General features: G+C 40.1%; 1 protein-coding gene across 3 annotated transcripts in view; it reads right to left on the reverse strand.

The window, feature by feature from the left end:
- The window catches only part of UNC13B (unc-13 homolog B), a 228380-nt gene that overhangs the window by 156873 nt on the left and 47468 nt on the right, over positions 1-24039 (reverse strand). For all 3 annotated transcript variants that reach the window (XM_063081612.1, XM_063081611.1, XM_063081610.1), the window contains exons 2-3: positions 4427-4456; positions 1091-1190 (exon numbers count right to left, since the gene is read on the reverse strand). In XM_063081612.1, the coding sequence (XP_062937682.1) occupies positions 1091-1190; positions 4427-4456 (130 nt within the window). The remainder of the gene's footprint in view (positions 1-1090; positions 1191-4426; positions 4457-24039) is intronic.

Here is a 24039-nt window from a genome sequence, read left to right on the forward strand (position 1 = left end):
CCACCCAATCATTCAAGCAAATCTTTTGGTACTACCTCCTCAACATCTTTTATACATACTTTTCTCTCTATCCCTTCTATTACTGTCTTACCCCAAGCCATCATAATATTACCCCAAGCCATTGTAATCTTCCCCTTTAACTATTACAATAAAGCTTCCTAAATGATACATAAGAAGCAATATATTAAAACCCCAGAGGATTGGAATATTTCCCCATAAAAATAATATTCATCCCTATGTGTCTTTGAGCTGTACTATAAAGCTTGCAGAGCAATTTTAGTTTGATTCCAAATTTCACAGCAATTTCAACACATTTTCTCATTTGACCCTTTCATGTCCAACTCCCATTCCCCAAAAAACAACCGTAAGCTTGTAAGGAAGGTAGATCTTTACAGATAAGGAAACTGGCACTCAGAGAAGCTAAGTGATTTGTCTAGTCCTTCAATACGATATTCTATACTTTTCTGCCCTTTTCTAGAGCAGGGAAAAATAAACAAAACTGAAATTTAAGGGGAAAAAAGGAAATATCAAGTTTTTAAAGCAAGATCTTAAAATACTAATGTACCAAATTTTGTGTCATACATAAGAAATTCTACTAACATTTACTTGTTTTAATTAATTGAATGAATTATAGAACATTTTGCCCCATAAAGCAAAAGGATCCACTAAAGCAGATGACAGGTACACACAAACACAGTCTCTCACGTGCATAGTCACATTCCTTCAAGGAGGCTTCTCAGAATGAAAGAAAGATGAAGTTATGTTTAATATGCTAAGTACATGGTACTATATCCTAATTCTGACTAGGTAGTATTTTCACCCACATAAATTAATTGGGAGTTTACCCACATTTATCATTCATCTGTAAGAACAGATTATGAATCCACGAGAACAAAACTGCACAGATACTTCACCTACCACCTACCTCACTTGTTCCTTAACTCTTAAGTTTTCAAAAATAATATTTAACAGTGTTAGTACATTTTATAAATCTTAGACATATACAAAATCTTCTCATTGTTTCATCCACTGCAATTACCTTAGAAAGGCTGTGGAATATGTAGGCATGCTGCTACAGTAAATTACTTACAACATGAAATCTTGTTCCCAGGAAGGTTGATCACCACGAACTGCTACAGTTGTGCTCTTCACATTCTGGACTTTCAGGGTCACATAAGTGTTAAATTTATCTTTGAAAAAATGCAAAACAAAGATGTAATACTTAGTGCTCAGGTTGTTACCAATCTTACAAAGCCTTTGGAATTAACACCCAAATTAAATTATTACATGTACAGGAAAAAAATGAAGCTATCTATTGTACAATATAGCTTCATTTGAGGCATAACAGAATTGCAAAACTTACAAAACTACATACTATCTTCAAGAGCATATCTAATACAGTGGTTTTCAAATTTAAAGAAATATATTTTACATATTTTCAGTAGATACACATACACGCACACATAAAGTAAAACAAAAGCTTCATGAATTACAAGATATGATTGATATTTACTATGTTAAAATGTTAATTATAACCTACTAAATTGATTTTTATAGGCCACCTGCAGTTTGAAAAATAAAAAACAACTTAATCTAATTATCAAGTAGGAAACATAGAATATGTAAATTTAATAAAATGTAGAAAGAGATAAGTACCACATGAGAAAAAGAAAAAGTGATAAAGAAGAAAAAGTAATAAAGAACTGCAGAGCAGTTGATAGGGACAAGAACTAAGGAAAAATCCTCATGAAGGAAGTGTATTTCAAGCTTGATCGATTCAGCTTGGCCTAAAGCACAAGTTACATAAAAATAAATGTTACCAGAGTTGAGAAAAGGAAACTCTCTAACCTGAGAGTATAAACTATGAACTAAACAAAGGTGGTCACCTGGAATTCAAAGCTCAGAAGTCCGACCTACTTGCTTAACACAGCACATTTTGCACTCAGCCTTCTACATTCACATTAGCCATGATCAGCAGCACTGAATTGAGAATTTGCTTTTCTATGTAAGAAATTAATAATTTTATAAAATATAAAAATAGCAAACTTTCATTTCTGACTCATCAAATTGGCAACTATTCCTTAAAATGTTGGAGTTTTTTTTTTTTTTTTTTTTCCTGTGGCTGGCCAGTAAGGGTATCTGTACCTGTGACCTTGGGGTAACAAGGCTGCTCTCTAAAATGATTACCTAATGTTAGAGAAGATGTGAGAAAATGGACCCTGTCACATACTTCTAGCAGAAAGTAAATCTTTCTATTAGGAGTCATTAAAAATTATGTAGTTTTATACTTACACACATGGAAAGTTTATAATTACACTAAAGATATATTAGAATAAAAGCCCACATGAGGGCCAGCCCGTGGCTCACTCAGGACAGTGTAGTACTGATAACACCAAGGCCATGGGTTCGGATCCCATATAGGGATGGCCGGTTACCTCAATGGGTGAGCATGGTGCTGACAACACCAAGTCAAGGGTTAAGATCCCCTTACTGGTCATCTTTTAAAAATAAAAATTTTTTTTAAATTAAAAAAAAATAAAAAAATAAAAAGCCCACACATGAGTAGAATCCCCATCCATATCTAGTAGTAGACTACTGTGCTATGTTTCACATCATATGATTTTTGTACTCCACCCCTACACATTCAGTCTACACATATCTGACCAGACCAGGGGTAAACACAACCCAAGAGCAACCAATAAATGGAATGACCCAAAACTGAGACCAGTCTGATTCCCTCTCAAAAGATTTTAAATGGGGGCAGGGGGTGGCATGGGGAGGGAAATACTGACAATCGGTAGTTGGTGCTGAAGCTGGAAGGAACTCATATAAATTCCACTGGAGCAATTGTTATGGGCCCTGTGTGAGAAGGATAAGCATAGACAGCCAGCTGGGAGAAAAATGAGGACAGAGCAGATTCTCAGAAAGAAGTCCTAAACCAGAGCCAGTGGAGAAAGTAGTAGGTTCAGAAACAGTTTTAGGGGATGGCTGGATAGCTCAGTTGGTTAGAGCACAGCCTTATAACACCAACATCACAGATTCGGATCCCCATACCGGCCAGCCACCAAAAAAAGAAACAGCTTTAGTTCTGTTGCACCGAATGTCTGGTTTTTCAGGCTTTCCTGAGTTCCCAAGCATTGTCATGTTTTTCCAGTAATCCCCAGCCACCCTCCCTTGTTCCCCAGCAGTAACCAGAGTAAGTCTTTAATATAATTTAACATTTACAATTAAGGAAATGCATATTAAAATAATGAAATACTATTTTCATCTTCAGATGGACAAAGATTAAAAAGTTTCATACTATATAATGTTGATAAGAATTTGGGAAAATAGGGGCCGGCCCGTGGCTCACTTGGGAGAGTGTTGTGCTGATAACACCAAGGCCACGGGTTCGGATCCCATATAGGGATGGCCGGTTGCTCACTGGGTGAGTGTGATGCTGACAACACCAAGTCAAGGGTTAAGATCCCCTTACCGGTCATCTTTTTTAAAAAAAAAAAAAAGAATTTGGGAAAATAAATGCTCATACAGTTTCAGTCTCAGTATTATCTAGTAAAAACTTTCAGAAGAGTAATTTAGCAACAGCTACCAAATTTTTTTAAAACACATACCTTTAACCCAGCAATTCTGCTTCTGGACTCTAACATACAGATACATTTGCAAAAGTGGGCGATGATAAATGCACAGGAACATTTATTACTTATACTAGCAAGAAATTGAAAACAATCTAAATATTGGGGACCTAGATGTACAGCAAAATTCTGTACAACAAATTCTGTACAAATGCACAAAACTCTGTACAGCACCTTAAAAGAAAGAACCAAATATACACACATATATAGACTTTCATGAAAAAGTTGCACAAAAATATGTGTAGTATGATCCATTTGAGAATACATGTGTATACACAGAAAGTCTGAAAAGATATGTAAAAAGCTCTAAATAGTTACTTTTGAGAAGAATTGGGTTGGCCAAGACGTAGTTAGACTAACTTTTCATTAGAAAGATACAGATATACAGACTTCTTTAATGTTCGAGAAGAGATTTGGATATACATATTTAATGTTTTAAAATAATTTACAGGGGCCAGCCTATGGCTCACTTAGGAGAGTGTGGTGCGGAAAACACCAAGGCCACGGGTTCAGATTCCTATATAGGGATGGCCAGTTAGCTCACTTGGGAGAGAATGGTGCTGACAACACCAAGTCAAGGGTTAAGACCCCCTTACCAGTCATCTTTTTAAAGTAATTAATTAATTAATTAATAATTTACACGTTGATTAATTTATTAAATTAATGGTTTCATGAATTTAGTGATTTAATAAATTAAATTAGTGAATTTAATAAATGAAATCAATTTTTTAAAGACTGCTTTTAAATCATAGCAAGTATGAGGAAGAAAGGACATAATAGTAGGTTGGCCTTACCTGGTGAACCCTGAAATTTGGCTCTTTTAACTGCAAGAGAAAAGAAAAGGATACCATGAAGAATTTTTGCAAATTCATTTTACTTAACTCAACATTTCTTGAGTACCTACTATATGCCAGCGTTAGAGTTAAGATTAGATTAAGTCTAACTCTTGAGAAAAGAAGCTGGGACTTCTGGTCAAAGCTTGAAAGTCACAGTTAGAAAAGCCTTTAAAAGTCATCCAGTCTAATCTCATATCCAACACAGAAATCTCTGTTCTAGCCCTCTGAAAAGGAAGTAGGGAGAACTAAGTTATTCCTGTGGCAGGCACCAGTTTCACGTTTAGTTATCATTCTAAGGTTTAAGTTACAAATGTTCCTTATTTAAAAACCCATCATACAAACTGCCTCCACTCCATTCATACCGAAAGAAGAATACAACAGGCCAGATCTAGAAAATGGCTTTTAAAGCAAGAGTGAAAAGTAACTTCTTTCTGAGAATAAACAGATACCAAGAGGAGTTCCGGAAGGCTTGTTTTAATCACAAAGATCTGTTTCCAGAAAGTCAGTAGAAAACTACACAAGAAAGAATCCCACACTAGGACTGCATATGCCAGCTCCTAGAAAAGGTCAAAGACCACACATGTAAGAAAACTGCCAAACCCCAGAAAGCACCAATATCTACCATTGAAGATTAGGGCTAAGTGCCATAGGGGGAAAAAAAGATAAAAGGAAACTCCAAGACACAATGCCTGGAAAGAACGATTAGGGGTATAGATATGCCATTCTTCTTGTCCTGCATTACAACTGAAAGCTTCACCTTAGCTGACATCCAAGCTCCTCTTAATATTTCAAAGAGATGGGTCATTCGGTACCCTTTACAAGGCCTTCTCCATTTTTAGGCAGCACTTACTGCTAAAATCTATTTCTTCTTATTGAATCAAAATATGTATCCCACTGGATTGCTCTTTGTAGTCTCATGTCGCTTCAAATCTTCCTCCCAATTATTCTTTTTCATAAATGTACAGAATGTACACATCTCTCTGAATGGCCTAGCTAAGACTTCCTTAAAAAAGATTCAGTTTTGCAATTACAAACTAATCAATAAGCATAAATTTGCCATTACACTAGTCAATAATACAATGATAACAATAGTTATTTCTCAGAAAAAAAAGGGGGGGGTCTGGCCAGTTAGCTCAGCTGGTTAGAGCACAGCCTCATTAACAAACATCAAGGTCATGGGTTGGGATCCCCTTACCAGCCAGCCACAAAAAAAAAAAAAAACTTGCAATCTACCAAGGCAGAGAATCTCAAACTTTAGCAGGCATCAGAATCATTTGGAGGGCTATTAGTCGACAGATTGCTAAACCCCACTGCCTTGGTTTCTGTATACAATGGACTGCAGTAGGTCCTGAGAATCTGTACTTCTAACAAGTTCCCAAGTGATGTTACTGACATAGGGGGTAGAGACTAGGGATGCCGCTAAACTTTCTACAGTGCACAGGACAGTTCCCCAGAACAGAGAATTATCTGACCCAAAATATCAACAGTCCTAAGGTTGAGAAACCCTGATACAGACCGTGAAAATAAAAGTTCTAAGAATGAAGTAATTAATAAAAGATAATGTAATTTAAAGAAGTATACTTTGAGCTGAGCCTTAAAGACTCTTAGAATCTAGAGAAGAAAGGAAGAGGGAGGCCACTTTTTTTTTTTTTTTTTTTTTGGGCAGCTGGCCAGTATGGATCCAAACAACCCTTGATCTCGGTGTGATTACACCACACTCCAACCAACTGAACCAACCAGCAAACCCGTGGGAGGCCATTTCTAATCAAGGAAGTGAGTAAAGGCATGGAAGAAGCTTAAGTACTATGTTCTGATAGTGCTTCAAGGAAATCAATGTGGTGGAAAGGTAATGGAATTTGAAGCATAAAAGAAAAAAACAGATACGTGATTCTTAAAGAATTTGAACAGTTCTGGGCACTAAATTTCAAGAGGATTGTTCACAAAAAAGAACCCAAGAAAATAAAACACCCATGACAATAAAGGGACTTGGAATGTGGGCTAAGAAGGAAAGCTAAATGTGAATTAAAGATGGAGCTGAGGGGAACATCTCCCATATTTTAAAGAAGGTTGCAGGCGAAGTGGGGCTTCAACCCCAGGAATTAGGATAAAGGAGAAAAAGCTTTAGAGTCAGAACCAGTACTTAGTGACAAGAACTCCTTTGGTCCTCATATTATCACAGACAAAATCCTGAGTAGCTAATTTAAGACTAGATTCCTACTTGAAGCTCCACTCATAATGAGTCTTTACAGTAAAAAATGACTATCATATGAGAGACACTTAGGCTAAGAAAAACAAAACCAACATTAAGAAAAAGCAAGCTAAATATAATAGAACGATATGAATATGAATTTAAAATAAGTATACTTGGAATCCTCAGTAAGATAAAGGAAAGAAAAACATCCATAAAAGAACAAGAAAATATGAAACAAAAGCAAACAAAACAACAGGAGGAAATGAAAGTGAACTATAAGACATTCAGGAAATTTTAAAATATGGTAATAAAACTTTGAAAAGTCATTACAGGGAATGGGAGTTATCTTGTTGTGATTAGCTAGTAGGTATATGGTAGATTAATCACATGTATCTAATAATCCATCCTGAAACCCATTAAAACCACAATTGGCAACAAAATTTTGGAAATTAGAAACCAGAAGAACCACTGTAACTAACACAATAGACCAAGAAAAGTTAAATCCCAAGAGGACAGTGGGGAAAGCTAAAAAACAATAATCTGATTTATTTACACAAGTGACATAGGAACTGGCTGTACCTATGAAATTAATGAAGAAGAACAAAAGGAAGGAACAAAGGGAGGGAGGGAGGAAAAATAGGAGGTGGAAAGAGGAGGAAGGAGGGGAAGAAAAGCAATTTTTTTGGTGTAGTAATTCTAATCAGACAAAAGAAAAAGAGACTAAGATGGTTATTACATAATAAAAGAAATGATCACCTATGAAATATAATAACAAATTTGTATAACATAGCCTCGTAATACACAAAGCAACAACCGACAGAATTATGAGCAATTCATAAGTCAATAATCATAAATTTTAATATACATTTAACAGAAAATGATGGGTGGGCCAGCCTGTGGCTCACTTGGGAGAGTGTGGTGCTGATAACACCAAGGCCACAGGTTCAGAGCCCTATATAGGGATGGCTGGTTAGCTCACTTGGGAGAGCGTGGTGCTGACAACAGCAAGTTAAGGGTTAAGATCCCCTTACCAGTAATCTTTAAAAAAATAAAATAAAATAAAAAATACGTGTTCTTCAAAAGACTGTATTAAAAAAGCAAGGCAGTCTGAAGAAATAATTGCAAAATATATCTGATAAGACTGATAAAAGACTATAAAAAGAAATCTCAAAACTCAATATTAAGAAAACAAAGAAAACACATTTTAAAATGGACAGAAGATTTGAAAGACACTTCCCTAAAAAAGTGGGCTGGCTAGTTAGTTCAGTTGGTTAGAGCTGTGGTATTGATAACCCAAGATCCAGGGTCCAATCCTTGTTATCAGCAAGCTGCCAAAATTAAAAAATAAAAAAGATACACAGGTGGCAAATAAGCACATGAAAAGATGCTCAACATCATTAATCGTTGGGGAAATGCAAATCAATCCTGAAAATACCAAATAGCAGTGAGGATGTGATGCAACTAGAACTCTCATATACTGCTGGTTAGAATACAAAATGGTATACCACTTTGGAAAACAGCTTGGCAGTTTCTTCTAAAGTTAAACATACACTTAGCATGTGCTCCAGCAATTACCCTTTTAAGTTTTTACTCCAGGAAATGAAGACACATTTCCACACAAATACTTGTACATAAATTCTCATAGCAACTTTGTTTATAATAGCCAAAAACTGGAAAGAACACGAATGTCCCAATGAACTCATGAATAAACAAATTGTGGCATATCCATACAATGGTATACTACTGAGCAATAAAAAAGAGTGAACTTCTGGTATACAAAACAGCACAGATGAATCTGAAAAGCAAATTATGCTAAATTAAAGAAGCTAGACACAAAAGACTTCCTACTGTTTGGTTCTATTTATATGACATACTAGAAAAGGCAAAACCACAGTAGAAAGTATATCATTGCAAAAGATCACAAGGAAACTTTTTGGGGTGATGGAATTGTTTTGTATGTCAACTGGTATTTACATGACTACATTAAATTGTCCAAGTTCTAAGAGTACACCTAAAATTGAATGTTAGTGTATGTAAATTACACCTCAATAAAGCTGACCAAAAACCAAAACAAACTTCTTCCAGCAATCCCACACTTGGAAAATTATTCCATGGATAGATTCCACAGTTGTAGAAGAAGTATATATCAGGTAATTGAGTAAGCAATGTTTATAATAGTGAGAGATTAGGGAATTGATTAAATGTTAAATTATTGTACAGTTACATAATGAAATTATAAAAATACGTTTTTAAGAAACAAGCTGAAATGATGTTTCTGCTGTTGATGGGACTAGCGCCATTTTAAGAAAACCCCTCCATTTTGTATAAACCCAGGTGGGAAAAACGCGGGTGGGAAAATGTGGGAGGGGCTAGGAGGAGCAATGCTAACCGCAAAATTAGCTTATGTACTGTTGGCTTGCTTGCATTGGCTAATAACTCCTAGTGCGGTGATCAGGCGACCAAGTTGCTGCGCTTGCAGCTATAAAAACCGAAAGTAAAAATGGCTCGGGCCGCACTCTGAATTGGCTAGTGCAGTCCCAGCTGCTGGCAAAAAGGTTTTTTTTTTTTTTTTTTCATATCAGTTTCCGAGGATGATTTCTCCTGACGCCCATAACATCTGGGGGCTCGTCTGGGATCACCATTACCCCTCAGAGGCCGACCCCACAGTGCTGGGATTTTTCCCCAAACTGCGAAGTTTCTAGCGGGGAGCTTCTGAGAAGACGTTCCTCAGCCTCGGAGGCACAAGATCTTCTGCTGGCCAGCTTAGGATTTTCCAGCACCTCTAGATTTGGGTGAGTTGACTCTTTTGGTGGGGATCAGGCCAGACTGGACGCAGTCGCAACGCCTCTTCCCCAGACCCAGCGAGACATTGCTGCAGTCCACTTGGTGGCCTCCCTTGGTGGCCAAACTTGTGTATTGTCTTTGTGTTTGTCTTTATATTAACCTCATGGGTTTATGTTGTTGTGAGTCTGTCCATTTTATGTGCTTGGCCAAATTTTGCCCCTCAGGTGACCATGGGACAAGGATCCTCTAAGCCAACAGTCCTTCAATGCTTTCTCACAAATTTTAAAACCTTTCAGGAGAAGGCACTTGATTTAGGTGTGTCAGTCTAACCAGATGTTTTAAGAATTTTATGTGAAATAGACTGGCCAGATTTTGACGTTGGATGGCCTTGGAAGGCTCTACTAGTCTTCCCCTTGTGCAGGCTGTCCGCTGGGTCATTTTCGGGAAACCCGGGCACCCAGACCAGATTCCCTACATCCAAATCTGGATTGAAATTTTAACCTTCCCACCCCCTTGGTTAAAGAAATGTTTTCCAGAAGTCAAGAAACCTTCACATCTGCGAGCAATGCGAACCATTCTCCTTGCCAGACCTCCCTCCTGGCCTCAGAAACCAGTACTCCCTTCGCCCCCGGATGAAGAAGATGTAGTTCGGCTGCCCCCTTAGGCAGACAACCCCCAGCGGATGGACAATCCCCTTCTTTCGCCTCCTCACACCCGTTCGGGTACCCCTTATTCCCCTGAACTCTCTTTGCCCTCTGCCTCTTCTCACTCCTCTTCTTCTCCCCCAGTCCACCTCTTTCCTTTGCACGAGGCCCTAGGACCTCAGAGACCCTTCGTGGTTTATGTTCCCTTTACAACTAGTGATCTGTATAACTGGAAGAATCAGAATCCCTCCTTTTCAGCGGAACCCCAAGGGCTAATCTCGTTCCTCGAGTCTGTCTTTTTTACTCATCAGCCCACCTGGGACAATTGTCAGCAGTTGCTGCAGACCTTATTTACCTCTGAGGAGTGAGAAAGAATCCGGCGGGAAGCACGGAAGGCCATACCCGGGCCTGATGGCCATCCCACAGATGATCCTGACCACATATCCCTTGCCTTCCCATCAGTCTGTCCTGAATGGGACCCCAGCACAGATAGCGGTAAGGAGGCCCTCGATCAGTATCACCAGACTCTGCTGTGGGGGGGTCTGAGCAGCAGCCCGGAAACCAACCAACCTTTCAAAGGTTAGTGAAGTAACCCAACAGCCAAACGAGTCCCCTAGTGCTTTCATTGAGCGCCTCCTGGAGGCTTATCAGATTTATATGCCGATTGACCCAGAGGCACCTGAAAATAGGCGAGCTATTAATTTGGCCCTTATAACTCAGTGAGCCCCAGACATCAAGCATAAGTTATAAAAATTAGAGGGCTTTGAAGGCAAGGTTTTCTCTGAGCTGGTTGAGATAGCCCAAAAGGTTTGCCATAACCACGACCTACCTGAAGATAGACAACTAAAAAGGCTAACAAAAGTCCTTCTCACCAGTCCAGAACAACCCAAACAAGGACAACAGAGAAGGAAGTCCCAAGGTGTTGGCCCAAATAAACGCCCACCTCTCGACAAGGACCAATGTGCCTACTGTAAGGAAAAAGGCCATTGGAAGAAGGATTGCTCCCTGCTAAAAGACAAGACAAGTCCCAAGGCCATCCTACACATGACACAAGATTCAGACGATTGACGAAGCCAGGGCTCCACAAGAAGCTGCCCCCGGGAGCCCAAGGTAACACTAAAAGTAGGGGGCAAGCCCGTGTCATTTCTTGTTAACACGGGGGCAACATATTCAGTGCTCCAAAAACCTGAGCAGCCCAGTTCTAGATCACCAATTCCCATCCAAGGGGCAACAGGAAGGACTAAATTTTACTCTTGAACTGATGCTCGACTTACAGACTTAGGAAGGAAGACTGTTACACATTCCTTCCTCCTTATGCCAGACTGCCCCTACCCACTTTTGGGTAGAGATTTCCTTCATAAATTGGGAGCCACTATCACCTTTGGGCCCGCTTTTGCCAATCTCCAACTAAATGGGAAAGTCACTACCCTAATGGTAACTGTGCCTTTACAAGAGGAATATAAACTTCTAGAGACTGAGACTTTAGGGCCGGCCCGTGGCTCACTCGGGAGAGTGCGGTGCTGATAACACCAAGGCCCCGGGTTCGGATCCCATATACGGATGGCCGGTTCGCTCACTGGCTGAGCGTGGTGCTGACAACACCAAGTCAAGGGTTAAGATCCCCTTACCGGTCATCTTTTAAAAAAAAAAAAAAAAAAATAGAGACTGAGACTTTAGACAGCCCAACCCAACATAAAAAGGGGTTGTTGGCTATCTACATGAAAGAAATACCAGGTGTATGGGCAGAGACTAACCCCCCCAGGCCTAGCAAAGCACCAAGCCCCAATTGTGGTGCAACTGACTAGTTCTGCCACACCAATCAAGGTAAAGCAATACCCTATTCCCTTGAAGGCCAGAGAAGGCATACCCCCACACATAAATAGGCTTATGAAAGAAGGCATTTTAATTCCATGCCAGTCTAACTGGAACACTCCCTGTTCCAGTTAGAACACTCCCTGCTGCCAGTCCAAAAACCTGGTACAGGGGACTTCAGACCTATGCAGGATCTCAGAGAAGTTAATAAAAGAGTGGAAACTGTCCATGCCACTGTTCCAAATCCCTATACTCTCCTCAGTCTCCTGCCACCTGACCATAAGGTATATACAGTGTTGGATTTAAAGGATGCCTTTTTCAGCCTACCTTTGGCTAGTTCCAGCCAGCCTATCTTCACGTTCGAATAGAACGCCCCTGATGGGAGCTTCTCTGGACAGCTAACATGGACTTGACTGCCACAAGGATTCAAGAATTCTCCTACACTGTTTGACGAGGCTCTCAGCCAGGATTTACAGCCTTACAAGGTAAAATGGGGACCCAAGGTTACATTTTTACAATATGTGGATGACCTACTCCTCGCTGCTAGCTCCTACCCAGATTGCAAGGAGGCAACTAAGGACATTTTGACAACCTTACAAGTCCTCGAATATCAGGTATCCCCCAAAAAGGCTCAATTACGTCTACCATCTGTAACTTATTTAGGATACATCTTGTCAGAGAGGAGATGGAAACTTTCCCCTAAATGAATAGAAGCTATTCTCCAAATACCCCAGCCACTTTCTAAGAGGCAAATTCAGGAATTTCTTGGAGGTGCAGGGTACTGCAGACTATGGATTTTAAACTTTGCCGAGATAGCCCAACCCCTGTATGAGGCCATCAAGGGCCCTGGGGAGGGAATAAACTGGACAGAGCAACAGCAAAAGGCCTTTGAAAGCCTTAAATCTGCCCTCACCCAGGCCCCAGCATTAGCCCTCCCGGACTTGAATTCCCATTTTCCCTCTTTGTGGCAGAAAAGAAGGGGATTGCAAAGGCGGTCCTCACCCAAGATTTGGGGCCCTGGAAATGACCAGTTGCCTACTTATCTCACAAGTTAGATCCAGTAGCCTCTGGATGGCCTAACTGCTTAAGGGGAACTGTGACTACTGCCCTCCTTGTCAAGGAGGCAAACAAATTAACCTTAGGGCAAGAGTTCCGAGTAACGTCCCTCCATGGAGTTGAGACTCTATTAAAGACCCCCCTGGGAAATGCGCCTGACTCATTACCAAGCCTTGCTGTTAGACCCAATGCACATTAAATTCCTTCCTGCAACCACTATAAACCCTGCCACATTGCTTCCCGACACAGACCCAAAGATACCCATACATGACTGCCTGGAGGTACTGTCTACCTTCCAAGGGACCCAGCCAGATTTAAAGGACTCTCCTTGGGAAGGAGCAGAACTAACCTTGTTCACAGATGGGAGTAGCTACATGATTGATGGGATCCAGTACGCAGGAGCAGCAATAGTCTCTACAGTGGGCCCAGGAACATCAGTACAACAAGCAGAGCTCATTGCCCTTATGAAGGCATTACAGCTGAGCCAAGGGAAAACAGTGAACATCTATACGGACAGCAGGTATGCTTTTGCCACGGCGCACGTACATGGGGCATTATATAAAGAGAGAGGACTGTTAACATCAGAAGGGAAAACCATCAAAAATGTACCAGAGATCCTGGCCCTACTAGAGGCCATTTGGCTCCCCGCCAAGGTCGCCATCATCCATTGTAAGGCACACCAACGGGGGAACTCTCCCACGATACTAGAGAATAATTTCGTGGATCAAACCACTAAAGCAGTCACCTTAAAACCAGTGGGGATCACAACGATAGTGCCTGCTTTACCAGAGCTCCAGCTGCCAGCCAAGCCAGCTTACTCAAAAACCGATCCAGAGGGGGCCAAAAAACTTGGGTTAGAGCCTGATCAAGACACTGGATGGATCAAGTCTAAAGATGAGACACTTTGGTTACCAGAGAACTTGGGGGCCCCCGCCTGGTTTTAGATATTCATAAGGCGACCCATTTGGGGAAAACTAAGTTATTTGCTTTATTGAGAAAAAATTTTAACTTCAATAATATGCAAAAGGCAATGGAAACTGTCACTCAACGCTGTCTCCCATGTGCACAAGTCAATGCCAAAAAGGTTGCTAAAAATTGGCAAGGAAATCAACAAAAAGTAGAATATCCTGGAGAACACTGGGAAGTCGATTTCACTGAGGTCACACCAGGAAGGTATGGATACAAATATTTGCTTGTTTATGTGGATACGTACTTGGGATGGGTTGAAGCTTTCCCGACCAGAACAGAGACAGCTCAGATAGTTGTCAAAAAATTCACATATGAAATTATACCCCGATTTGGCCTCCCCATAACAATAGGGTCAGATAATGGCCCAGCCTTCATAGCCAAAGTTTCCAAGAAAATGGCCCAGGGACTGGGAATTACTTGAAAATTACACTGTGCTTATAGGCCTCAAAGCTCTGGGCAGGTAGAAAGAATGAATAGAACTTTAAAGGAAACGTTAACAAAACTCCACTTGGAGACTGGCGAAAACTGGGTGGACTTCCTTCCCTTTGCTCTGTTAAGAATTAGGAATACCCCTTACAGAGAAAATTTTACACCTTTTGAAATATTGTTTGGGCAACCACCACCCCTGTTGCCCAAGGCCATAGCAAATGAACCCAATACTCAGGGATTACCCTCCCCCATACTGGTGAACTCCAAGCTCTCCAACAGGTCTTCTCAGATCCGAAATAAGCTTGATGTTACTAACGACCCTTCTCCCAAGCAGGAACGGGAAGCCAAAGTGCCCATTCCCCAGCCTGGGGACCTAGTTTACGTCAAGCGACTAACTGCAGGAGCACTCCAGCCTTGGTGGTCCGGACCGTTCCAGGTGATCCTCAGCACCCAACAGCAGTGAAAGTCGCTGGAAAGGACGCCTGGATTCATTGGACCCACATAAAGCCTGCACCACCCACTGAAGACGCTTCAGGAGACCGATGGACTGGTTCAGCAAACAGACTCACCTTTTAAGATAAGACTTACAAAATGTTCTGGTTAATTGTTTTAAATATTTTGGTTCAAACCTTAAACTATGTCACTGCAAATCTCCGTGCTGTTTATAATTTTACCTGGGAAATAACCCAGGTAGGGGATTCATCTTGCCATGTATTAAGTTCTTTTAGCACGACTGGTATAAACCTAACTACTGTGGCTTTTCCCAGGTCACTTGCCTTTAACGTAACTGCTTTATTCCCTACTATACCCCAGTTCTGATTAAGGTTATACTATCAATGGTATGCATGCCCAGGACCCATAAACCAGCCCCATAATTGGCAATGTGGATATGAAAACAGTTACTATTGTAAAACTTGGGATTGTGTAGAATCAGCAGGAGGATGGCCAGGTTAGAACCCCCCAAACCGCAAAAATGCTCTCATTTCCATTACAAGGGACCCAGTTTACAGCCGGAGGAACTCCTCAGGCATCCAACCGAGTCAATATCACCTTTACTCCTGCGGGAAGAGCCCACTCCTTAACTGATTGGAAGATGGGCCTAACTTGGGGCATCCAACTTTATGGTTCCTTCGCCAACCCAGGAGGAATTATTATTTTTTTTTTTTTTTAATTTTATTTTGTCGATATACATTGTAGCTGATTAATGCTCCCCATCACCAAAACCTCCCTCCCTTCTCCCTCCCCCCTCCCCCCCAACAATGTCCTTTCTGTTTGTTTGTTGTATCAACTTCAAATAATTGTGGTTGTTATATCTTCTTCCCCCCCCCCCGGTTTGTGTGTGTGTGTGTGTATGTGTGTGTGTGAATTTATATATTAATTTTTAGCTCCCTCCAATAAGTGAGAACATGTGGTATTTCTCTTTCTGTGCCTGACTTGTTTCACTTAATATAATTCTCTCAAGGTCCATCCATGTTGTTGCAAATGGCAGTATTTCATTCGTTTTTATAGCTGAGTAGTATTCCATTGTGTAGATGTACCACATTTTCCGTATCCACTCATCTGATGATGGGCATTTGGGCTGGTTCCAACTCTTGGCTATTGTAAAGAGTGCTGCGATGAACATTGGGGAACAGGTATACCTTCGACTTGATGATTTCCATTCCTCTGGGTATATTCCCAACAGTGGGATGGCTGGGTCGTATGGTAGATCTATTTGCAATTGTTTAAGGAACCTCCATACCATTTTCCATAGAGGCTGCACCATTTTGCAGTCCCACCAACAATGTATGAGAGTTCCTTTTTCTCCGCAGCCTCGCCAGCATTTATCGTTCATAGTCTTTTGGATTTTAGCCATCCTAACTGGGGTTAGATGGTATCTCAATGTGGTTTTGATTTGCATTTCCCGGATGCTGAGTGATGTTGAGCATTTTTTCATATGTCTGTTGGCCATTTGGATATCTTCCTTAGAGAAATGCCTACTTAGCTCTTTTGCCCATTTTTTAATTGGGTTGCTTGTTTTCTTCTTGTACAGTTGTTTGAGTTCCTTATATATTCTGGATATTAATCCTTTGTCAGATGTATATTTTGCAAATATTTTCTCCCACTCTGTTGGTTGTCTTTTAACTCTGTTAATTGTTTCTTTTGCTGTGCAGAAGCTTTTTAGTTTGATATAATCCCATTTGTTTATTTTTCCTTTGGTTGCCCGTGCTTTTGGGGTCGTATTCATGAAGTCTGTGCCCAGTCCTATTTCCTGAAGTGTTTCCCCTATGTTTTCTTTAAGAAGTTTTATTGTCTCAGGGTGTATATTTAAATCCTTAATCCATTTTGAGTTGATTTTAGTATACGGTGAGAGGTATGGATCTAGTTTCATTCTCCTGCATATCGATATCCAGTTATCCCAGCACCACTTGCTGAAGAGGCAGTCCCTTCCCCAGTGAATAGGCTTGGTGCCTTTGTCAAAGATCAGATGGCAGTGTGTGGGTTGATTTCTGGATTCTCTATTCTATTCCATTGGTCAGTGTGTCTGTTTTTATGCCAGTACCATACTGTTTTGGTTATTATAGCTTTGTAGTATAGCTTAAAGTCAGGTAGTGTTATGCCTCCAGCTTTATTTTTTTTGCTCAGCATTGCTTTGGCTATCCGTGGTCTTTTATTGTTCCATATAAATGTCTGAATAGGGCCGGCCCGTGGCTCACTCGGTAGAGTGCGGTGCTGATAGCGCCAAGGCCCCGGGTTCGGATCCCATATACGGATGGCCGGTTCGCTCACTGGCTGAGCGTGGTGCTGACAACACCAAGTCAAGGGTTAAGATCCCCTTACCGGTCATCTTTAAAAAAAAAAAAAAAAAAAAAAATGTCTGAATAGTTTTTTCCATTTCTGAGAAAAATGTCTTTGGAATTTTGATGGGGATTGCATTGAATTTGTATATCACTTTGGGTAGTATGGACATTTTCACTATGTTGATTCTTCCAATCCAAGAGCATGGAATATCTTTCCATCTTCTTGTATCCTCTCTAATTTCTCTCAGCAGTGGTTTGTAGTTCTCATTATAGAGATTTTTCACCTCCTTGGTTAACTCAATTCCTAAGTATTTTATTTTTTTGGTGGCTATTGTAAATGGGCAGGCTTTCTTGATTTCTCCTTCTGCATGTTCACTATTGGAGAAAAGAAATGCTACTGATTTTTGTGTGTTGATTTTGTATCCTGCTACTGTGCTGAAATCATTTATCAATTCCAACAGTTTTTTTGTAGAGGTTTTAGGCTGTTCGATATATAGGATCATGTCATCTGCAAACAGGGACAGTTTGACTTCATCTTTTCCAATCTGGATGCCCTTTATTTCCTTCTCTTCTCTGATTGCTCTGGCTAGTACTTCCAACACTATGTTGAATAGGAGTGGTGAGAGTGGGCATCCTTGTCTAGTTCCTGTTCTTAAAGGAAAAGCTTTCAGCTTTTCCCCATTCAGGATGATATTGGCAGTGGGTTTGTCATATATGGCTTTAATTATGTTGAGATACTTTCCCTCTATACCTAACTTATAGAGGGTCTTTGTCATGAATGAGTGCTGAACTTTATCAAATGCTTTTTCAGCATCTATAGAGATGATCATATGGTCCTTGTGTTTGAGTTTATTAATATGGTGTATCACATTTATTGATTTGCGTATGTTGAACCAACCTTGCATCCCTGGGATGAATCCCACTTGATCGTGATGAATAATTTTTCGTATGTGTTGCTGTATTCTGTTTGCTAGTATTTTAGTGAGGATTTTTGCATCTATATTCATCAAGGATATCGGCCTGTAGTTTTCTTTTTTGGTTATATCTTTACCTGGTTTTGGTATCAGGATGATGTTTGCTTCATAGAATGAGTTTGGGAGATTTGCGTCCGTTTCAATCTTTTGGAATAGTTTGTAAAGAATCGGTGTCAATTCCTGTTTGAATGTTTGGTAAAATTCTGCTGTGAATCCATCTGGTCCTGGGCTTTTCTTTGTTGGGAGCCTTCTGATAACAGCTTCAATCTCCTTTATTGTTATTGGTCTGTTCAAATTTTCTACGTCTTCACAGTTCAGTTTTGGGAGCTTGTGTGTGTCCAGAAATTTATCCATTTCCTCCAGATTTTCAAATTTGTTGGCGTATAGTTGTTTATAGTAGTCTCGAATGATTCCTTGTATTTCAGATGAATCAGTTGTAATATCGCCTTTTTCATTTCTAATTTTTGTTATTTGAGTCTTCTCTCTTCTTTTTTTTGTTAGCCATGCTAATGGTTTGTCAATTTTATTTATCTTTTCAAAAAACCAACTTTTTGATTCATTGATCTTTTGAATTGTTTTTTGGTTTTCAATTTCATTCAGTTCTGCTCTGATCTTAATGATTTCTTTCCGTCTGCTAACTTTAGGATTGGATTGTTCTTGTTTTTCTAGTTCTTTAAGGTGAAGTGTTAGGTTGATCACTTGCCATCTTTCCATTCTTCTGAAGTGAGCATTTAATGCAATAAATTTTCCCCTCAATACTGCTTTTGCAGTATCCCACAGGTTTTGGTATGATGTATCATTGTTTTCATTAGTTTCAATAAACTTTTTGATTTCCTGCTTGATTTCTTCTTGGAGCCATATGTCATTAAGTAGAATGCTGTTTAATTTCCATGTGTTTGTATAGTTTCCAGAGTTTTGTTTGTTGTTAATTTCTAGTTTTAATCCATTGTGGTCTGAGAAGATACATGGGATAATTCCAATTTTTTTGAATTTATTGAGACTTGATTTGTGACCTAATATGTGATCTATCCTGGAGAATGATCCATGTGCTGATGAGAAGAATGAATATTCTGAGGTTGTTGGGTGGAATGTTCTGTAGATATCTGCCAATTCCAATTGGTCTAGAGTCTTGTTTAGATCTTATGTTTCTCTACTGATTCTTTGCCTAGATGATCTGTCTAATATTGACAGTGGAGTGTTCAGGTCCCCTGCTATTATGGTATTAGTGTCTATTTCCTTCTTTAGGTCTAATAGAGTTTGTTTTATAAATCTGGCTGCTCCAACATTGGGTGCGTACATATTTATGATTGTTATGTCTTCTTGATGGATCAGTCCTTTTATCATTAAGTAGTGTCCCTCATTGTCTCTTTTTATGGTTTTTAGTTTAAAGTCTATTTTGTCAGATATAAGAATAGCCACTCCAGCTCGTTTTTCTTTTCTGTTTGCATGGTAAATCTTTTTCCATCCTTTCACTCTTAGTCTGTGTGAATCTTTATGGGTGAGGTGGGTCTCTTGTAGGCAGCATATAGTTGGGTCCTGCTTTTTGATCCAGTCAGCCAGTCTGTGTCTTTTAATTGGGGAATTTAAGCCTTTAACATTAAGAGTTGTTATTGAAAGGTGTTGATTTATTCCTAGCATTTTATTGGTTGTTTGGTTGTCTTAGGTGTCTTTTGTTCCTTGCTTTCTGATTTACTGTTTGGTTTCTTTGTTTGTTGGTTCCTTAGGTTGTAGATAGTGTTTTTGTTAGCTTGTTTTCTCTTCATGAATGCCATTTTTATTGTACTAGCGGGTTTAGATTTTTCTTAGGTTTTTATGGCAGTGGTAGTTATTTTTCAGGAACCAAACCCAGTACTCCCTTGAGGATTTCTTGTAAGGGTGGTCTTGTGGTAGTGAACTCCCGCAGTTTTTGTTTGTCTGAGAAATATACTATTTGCCCCTCATTTCGGAAGGATAGCCTTGCAGGGTAGAGTATTCTTGGCTGGCAATCTTTGTCTTTTAGTATTTTGAAAATATCATCCCATTCCTTTCTAGCTTTTAGGGTTTGTGATGAAAAGTCTGATGTTAACCTGATTGGGGCTCCCTTATAGGTGATTTGACGCTTCTCTCTTGCAGCTTTTAAGATTCTCTCTTTGTCTCTGAGTTTTGCCAATTTGACTATGACATGTCTTGGAGAAGGCCTTTTTGGGTTGAATACGTTTGGAGATCGTTGAGCTTCCTGGATCTGAAGATCTGTGATTTTTCCTATACCTGGGAAGTTTTCTGCCACTATTTTCTTGAATATGTTTTCAATGGAATCTCCATTTTCCTCCCCTTCTGGAATACCCATGACTCGGATATTTGAGCGCTTGAGGTTGTCTGATATCTCTCTCAGATTTTCTTCCATGTCCTTGATTCTTTTTTCTTTCTTTTTGTCTGCTTGTGTTATTTCAAACAGCCCATCTTCAAGTTCAGAGGTTCTCTCTTCAACTTCGACAAGCCTGCTGGTTAAACTCTCCGTTGTGTTTTTTATTTCGCTGAATAACTTCTTCAGTTCAGCAAGTTCTGCTACATTTTTTTTCAGGACATTGATTTCCTTGTATATTTCCTCTTTCAGATCCTGTATACTTTTCCTCATTTCATCATGATGTCTAGCTGAGTTTTCTTGTATCTCATTCAGTTTCCTTAGAATTATCACTCGAAATTCCTTGTCAGTTATTTCAAGGGCTTCTTGTTCTATAGGATCTAGAGTATGAGATTTATTAACTTTTGGTGGTGTACTTTCTTGATTTTTTGTATTTCTGGTGTCTTTTTTTTGGTGTTTATTCATTGTGGCAGGGGGTTTCACAGTCCACCGGTTTGAGACTAATGACTAACTAGGATGTTGCTGTGGTTGCCAATTTGGTATGGCTCCCGCCGTGACTGCTCAGTTGGCCTCTAGTGTCTTGTGTGTGTGGTTGCCTTGGGTCTTGGGCTTCTCCGGGGATCCACCTTTCTGGTCAGCTTGTACTCTGCTGGGCTGGTGGATCACATACCACAGGGTGTGTGATCTCTGTTGAGCTTTCACTTTCTGTACAGGACTTCTCCCCGTTCCGTGTGCTCTGGCCCAGGCTGTTAGATTGTCCAGGAGGAATTATTAAAATGAGACTAATAATAACATCCTTGGTAAGACCTATGGCTATTGGCCCTAATCAATTGATAACCTCCCCGCTGATTCTGCCAAGCCCATCCCCTAGAGTCTCTGCCCCCCATTTTCTCCATTACAGTTCTTCTAGCCAATGATTCTGGGACCAAACAGAAAGTATATATAATGTACTAAACACCACCAACCCAAATGTCATCGGCTCCAGATGCTGGATATGCTTGCTAACCTCACCCCCTTATTATGAAGGAATAGCAGTTTCAGGAATTTATACCATTAAGACAGACATTGATAACCGCTGCTTGCAACATCCAGGTACATGAACCACCTTAGAACTACTTACAGGAAATGGGACCTGTATAGGAAATTATTCCACCCATACCAGACCCTGCCAAACTGTTAACTCCTCCATTGCTTACTCAGACTACTACATACCCCCAAAGGGGACATGGTGGGCCTGTACAACTGGAATAACCTCATATGTCCATGGACAAATGCTAAATAAGACTGGATGGTATTGTGTCCTGGTATTCCTGTTTCCCAGAGCTTCTGTTTATGTCTCTCACCAATTTCTCCCTGAGCTTAGTTCGGATCCTTTATATAGGTCCAAAAGAGAGCCTATAACACTTCCCACCATTGTTTCCATTGTAGGCCTAGCTGGGTTAGGGACCAGCTGCATTAAGTACCCAAAACTCTGACCAAACTATCGACCAGGATCTCCGAGAGCTCGAAAATTCTATAACCCTCCTCCAAACTTCCTTGTCTTCCCTTTCCGAGGTATCCTCCAAAGCCGTACAGGACTTGACCTCCTCTTTCTACAACAAGGGGCACTCTGTTTGGCATTAAAGGAAGGGTGCTGTGTATATACTGACCATACCAGAGTTGTTAAAGACTCCATGAAAAAATTAAGAGAACGCATTAGACAACGGGAACAAGATGGAGCTCAGTCCTCAGGCCAATTCGAATCCTGGTTCAATTTTTCACCTTGGTTAACTACTCTGGTTTCTAGCCTAGCGGGCCCCATAGTAATTCTCCTCCTACTACTCATGGTGGGCCCCTGCATCGTCAACAAACTCACAAACCTTACAAAGGAGAGAATACAAGCTGTTAAACTCTTAATATTACGGTCTCATTATGATCAAATAATTCCTCTAGAAGATCTAGAGGACCTTAAAGATCTTAACTGGGGTCCAGATATCAATCCATGAGCAAGGATTTGCTCTCATAGTTAAAAACCAGTGGGGAATGAAATGATGTTTCTGCTGTTGATGGGACTGGTGCTATTTTAAGAAAACCCCTCCATTTTGTATAAACTCAGGCGGGAAAAACCCAGGTGGGAAAAAGTGGGAGGGGCTGGGAGGAGCCGTGCTAACGGCAAAATTAGCTTATGTACTGTTGGCTTGCTTGCATTGGCTAATAACTCCTAGCACTGTGATCGGGCGACCGAGTTGCCACACTTGCAGCTTTAAATACCAAAAGTAAAAATGGCTCGGGCCACACTCTGAATTGACTAGTGTGGTCCCGGCTGCTGGCAATAAAGGTGTTTTTTTTTCATATCAGTCTCCGAGGGTGATTTCTCCCAACGCCCATAACATAGTTATCTAATAATATGAAAAGATATTCCAAGATATACTTGAAAGAAAGTGAGCCGAGATGCCAGGTACCGTTCAAGCTTTATTAAAGAAAGAAATCTGCTGGGCTATGCTCAGAGTAGCACAGGGCCCAGGGCTGCTCTGAAAATGGTGGACAGCACCAGGTGTGGGGGTGGTAGAGCTTATATAGTGTGCCAAGGGCTGGCTGATACCATCAAGGAGGGTCATTATGCTAACGTGGATTGGGGTAGAGAACTGCATCCTTGCAGAAGCAAAGGGGTTTCTGTTTAAGTCAGGAGGCTTCTCGTAAAGGGAAGGGGGGGAGGAGGGGAGGAGGTGGGTGGCACTGTTTTGTACTAGGGCTTGTCTAAAGTGGTGCTGGTTATGTTGCAGATCTCTTAATACTATTAGATGAAATCAAGGTACAGAAAAGTCTCTATAGTATACTACCTGTTGTGTTTTTTTAAAAGGGGGGGAGGGATAAAAATATATATTCACATTTATTTATACCTGCATAAAGAAACTCTAGTAAAAGAGAAATTAGTAATGATGAGTTATTCATACAGAAAAAGATGAAATTAAGTCCCTACCTCGCACAAATAAATTATAAATGACCTAAATATCTAAATGTAACAAGTAAAGCTTTAAAACTTTCAGAAGAAAATATAAGGGAACTAATATCTGTATGATCTATGGATATACATACACATTTTAGAATAATAAAAATCATGAAAGGAAAGAATGCAAACCAACTCTAAGAGTGATTACAACTTGAGAGAGAGGGGATTGAGACTATAAAGGGGGTTTCAACTGTACCCATAGTACACTTTTTTGAAACTCTGGACTATTATGAAAAATCATTAACATTTGTTAAACCTAGGTGGTAAGTATATGGGTATGCAATGTATTATTCTCTGTACCTTTTTTCCAGTAAGTTTGAAAATTTTAAAGAAAATGATAGCTTTACTACTCCTTAATATTCAGATATCCAGTGGACTTAGAAACAATTTCTATCTGTATCTCAGTGTTTATACACTGGTTTTCCACAAATGTAGGCAGGTATCTAAATTGGTGCACCATCTGCAGGAATAGGGTGGTTATAGTCTAAGAGTCTTCTGTCTTGCTAGGTTGCCTCTTTCCTGGTCCTTTAAAGAGAAAAAGATGTTCTTGGCTTTTTTTTTTTTTTTTTTTTTGCTCCCATTGGCATCTCCAGGTTGCCAGT

Source organism: Cynocephalus volans, chromosome 17 (genome assembly GCF_027409185.1).
Source record: "Cynocephalus volans isolate mCynVol1 chromosome 17, mCynVol1.pri, whole genome shotgun sequence".
Classification (NCBI taxonomy): Eukaryota; Metazoa; Chordata; class Mammalia; order Dermoptera; family Cynocephalidae; genus Cynocephalus; species Cynocephalus volans.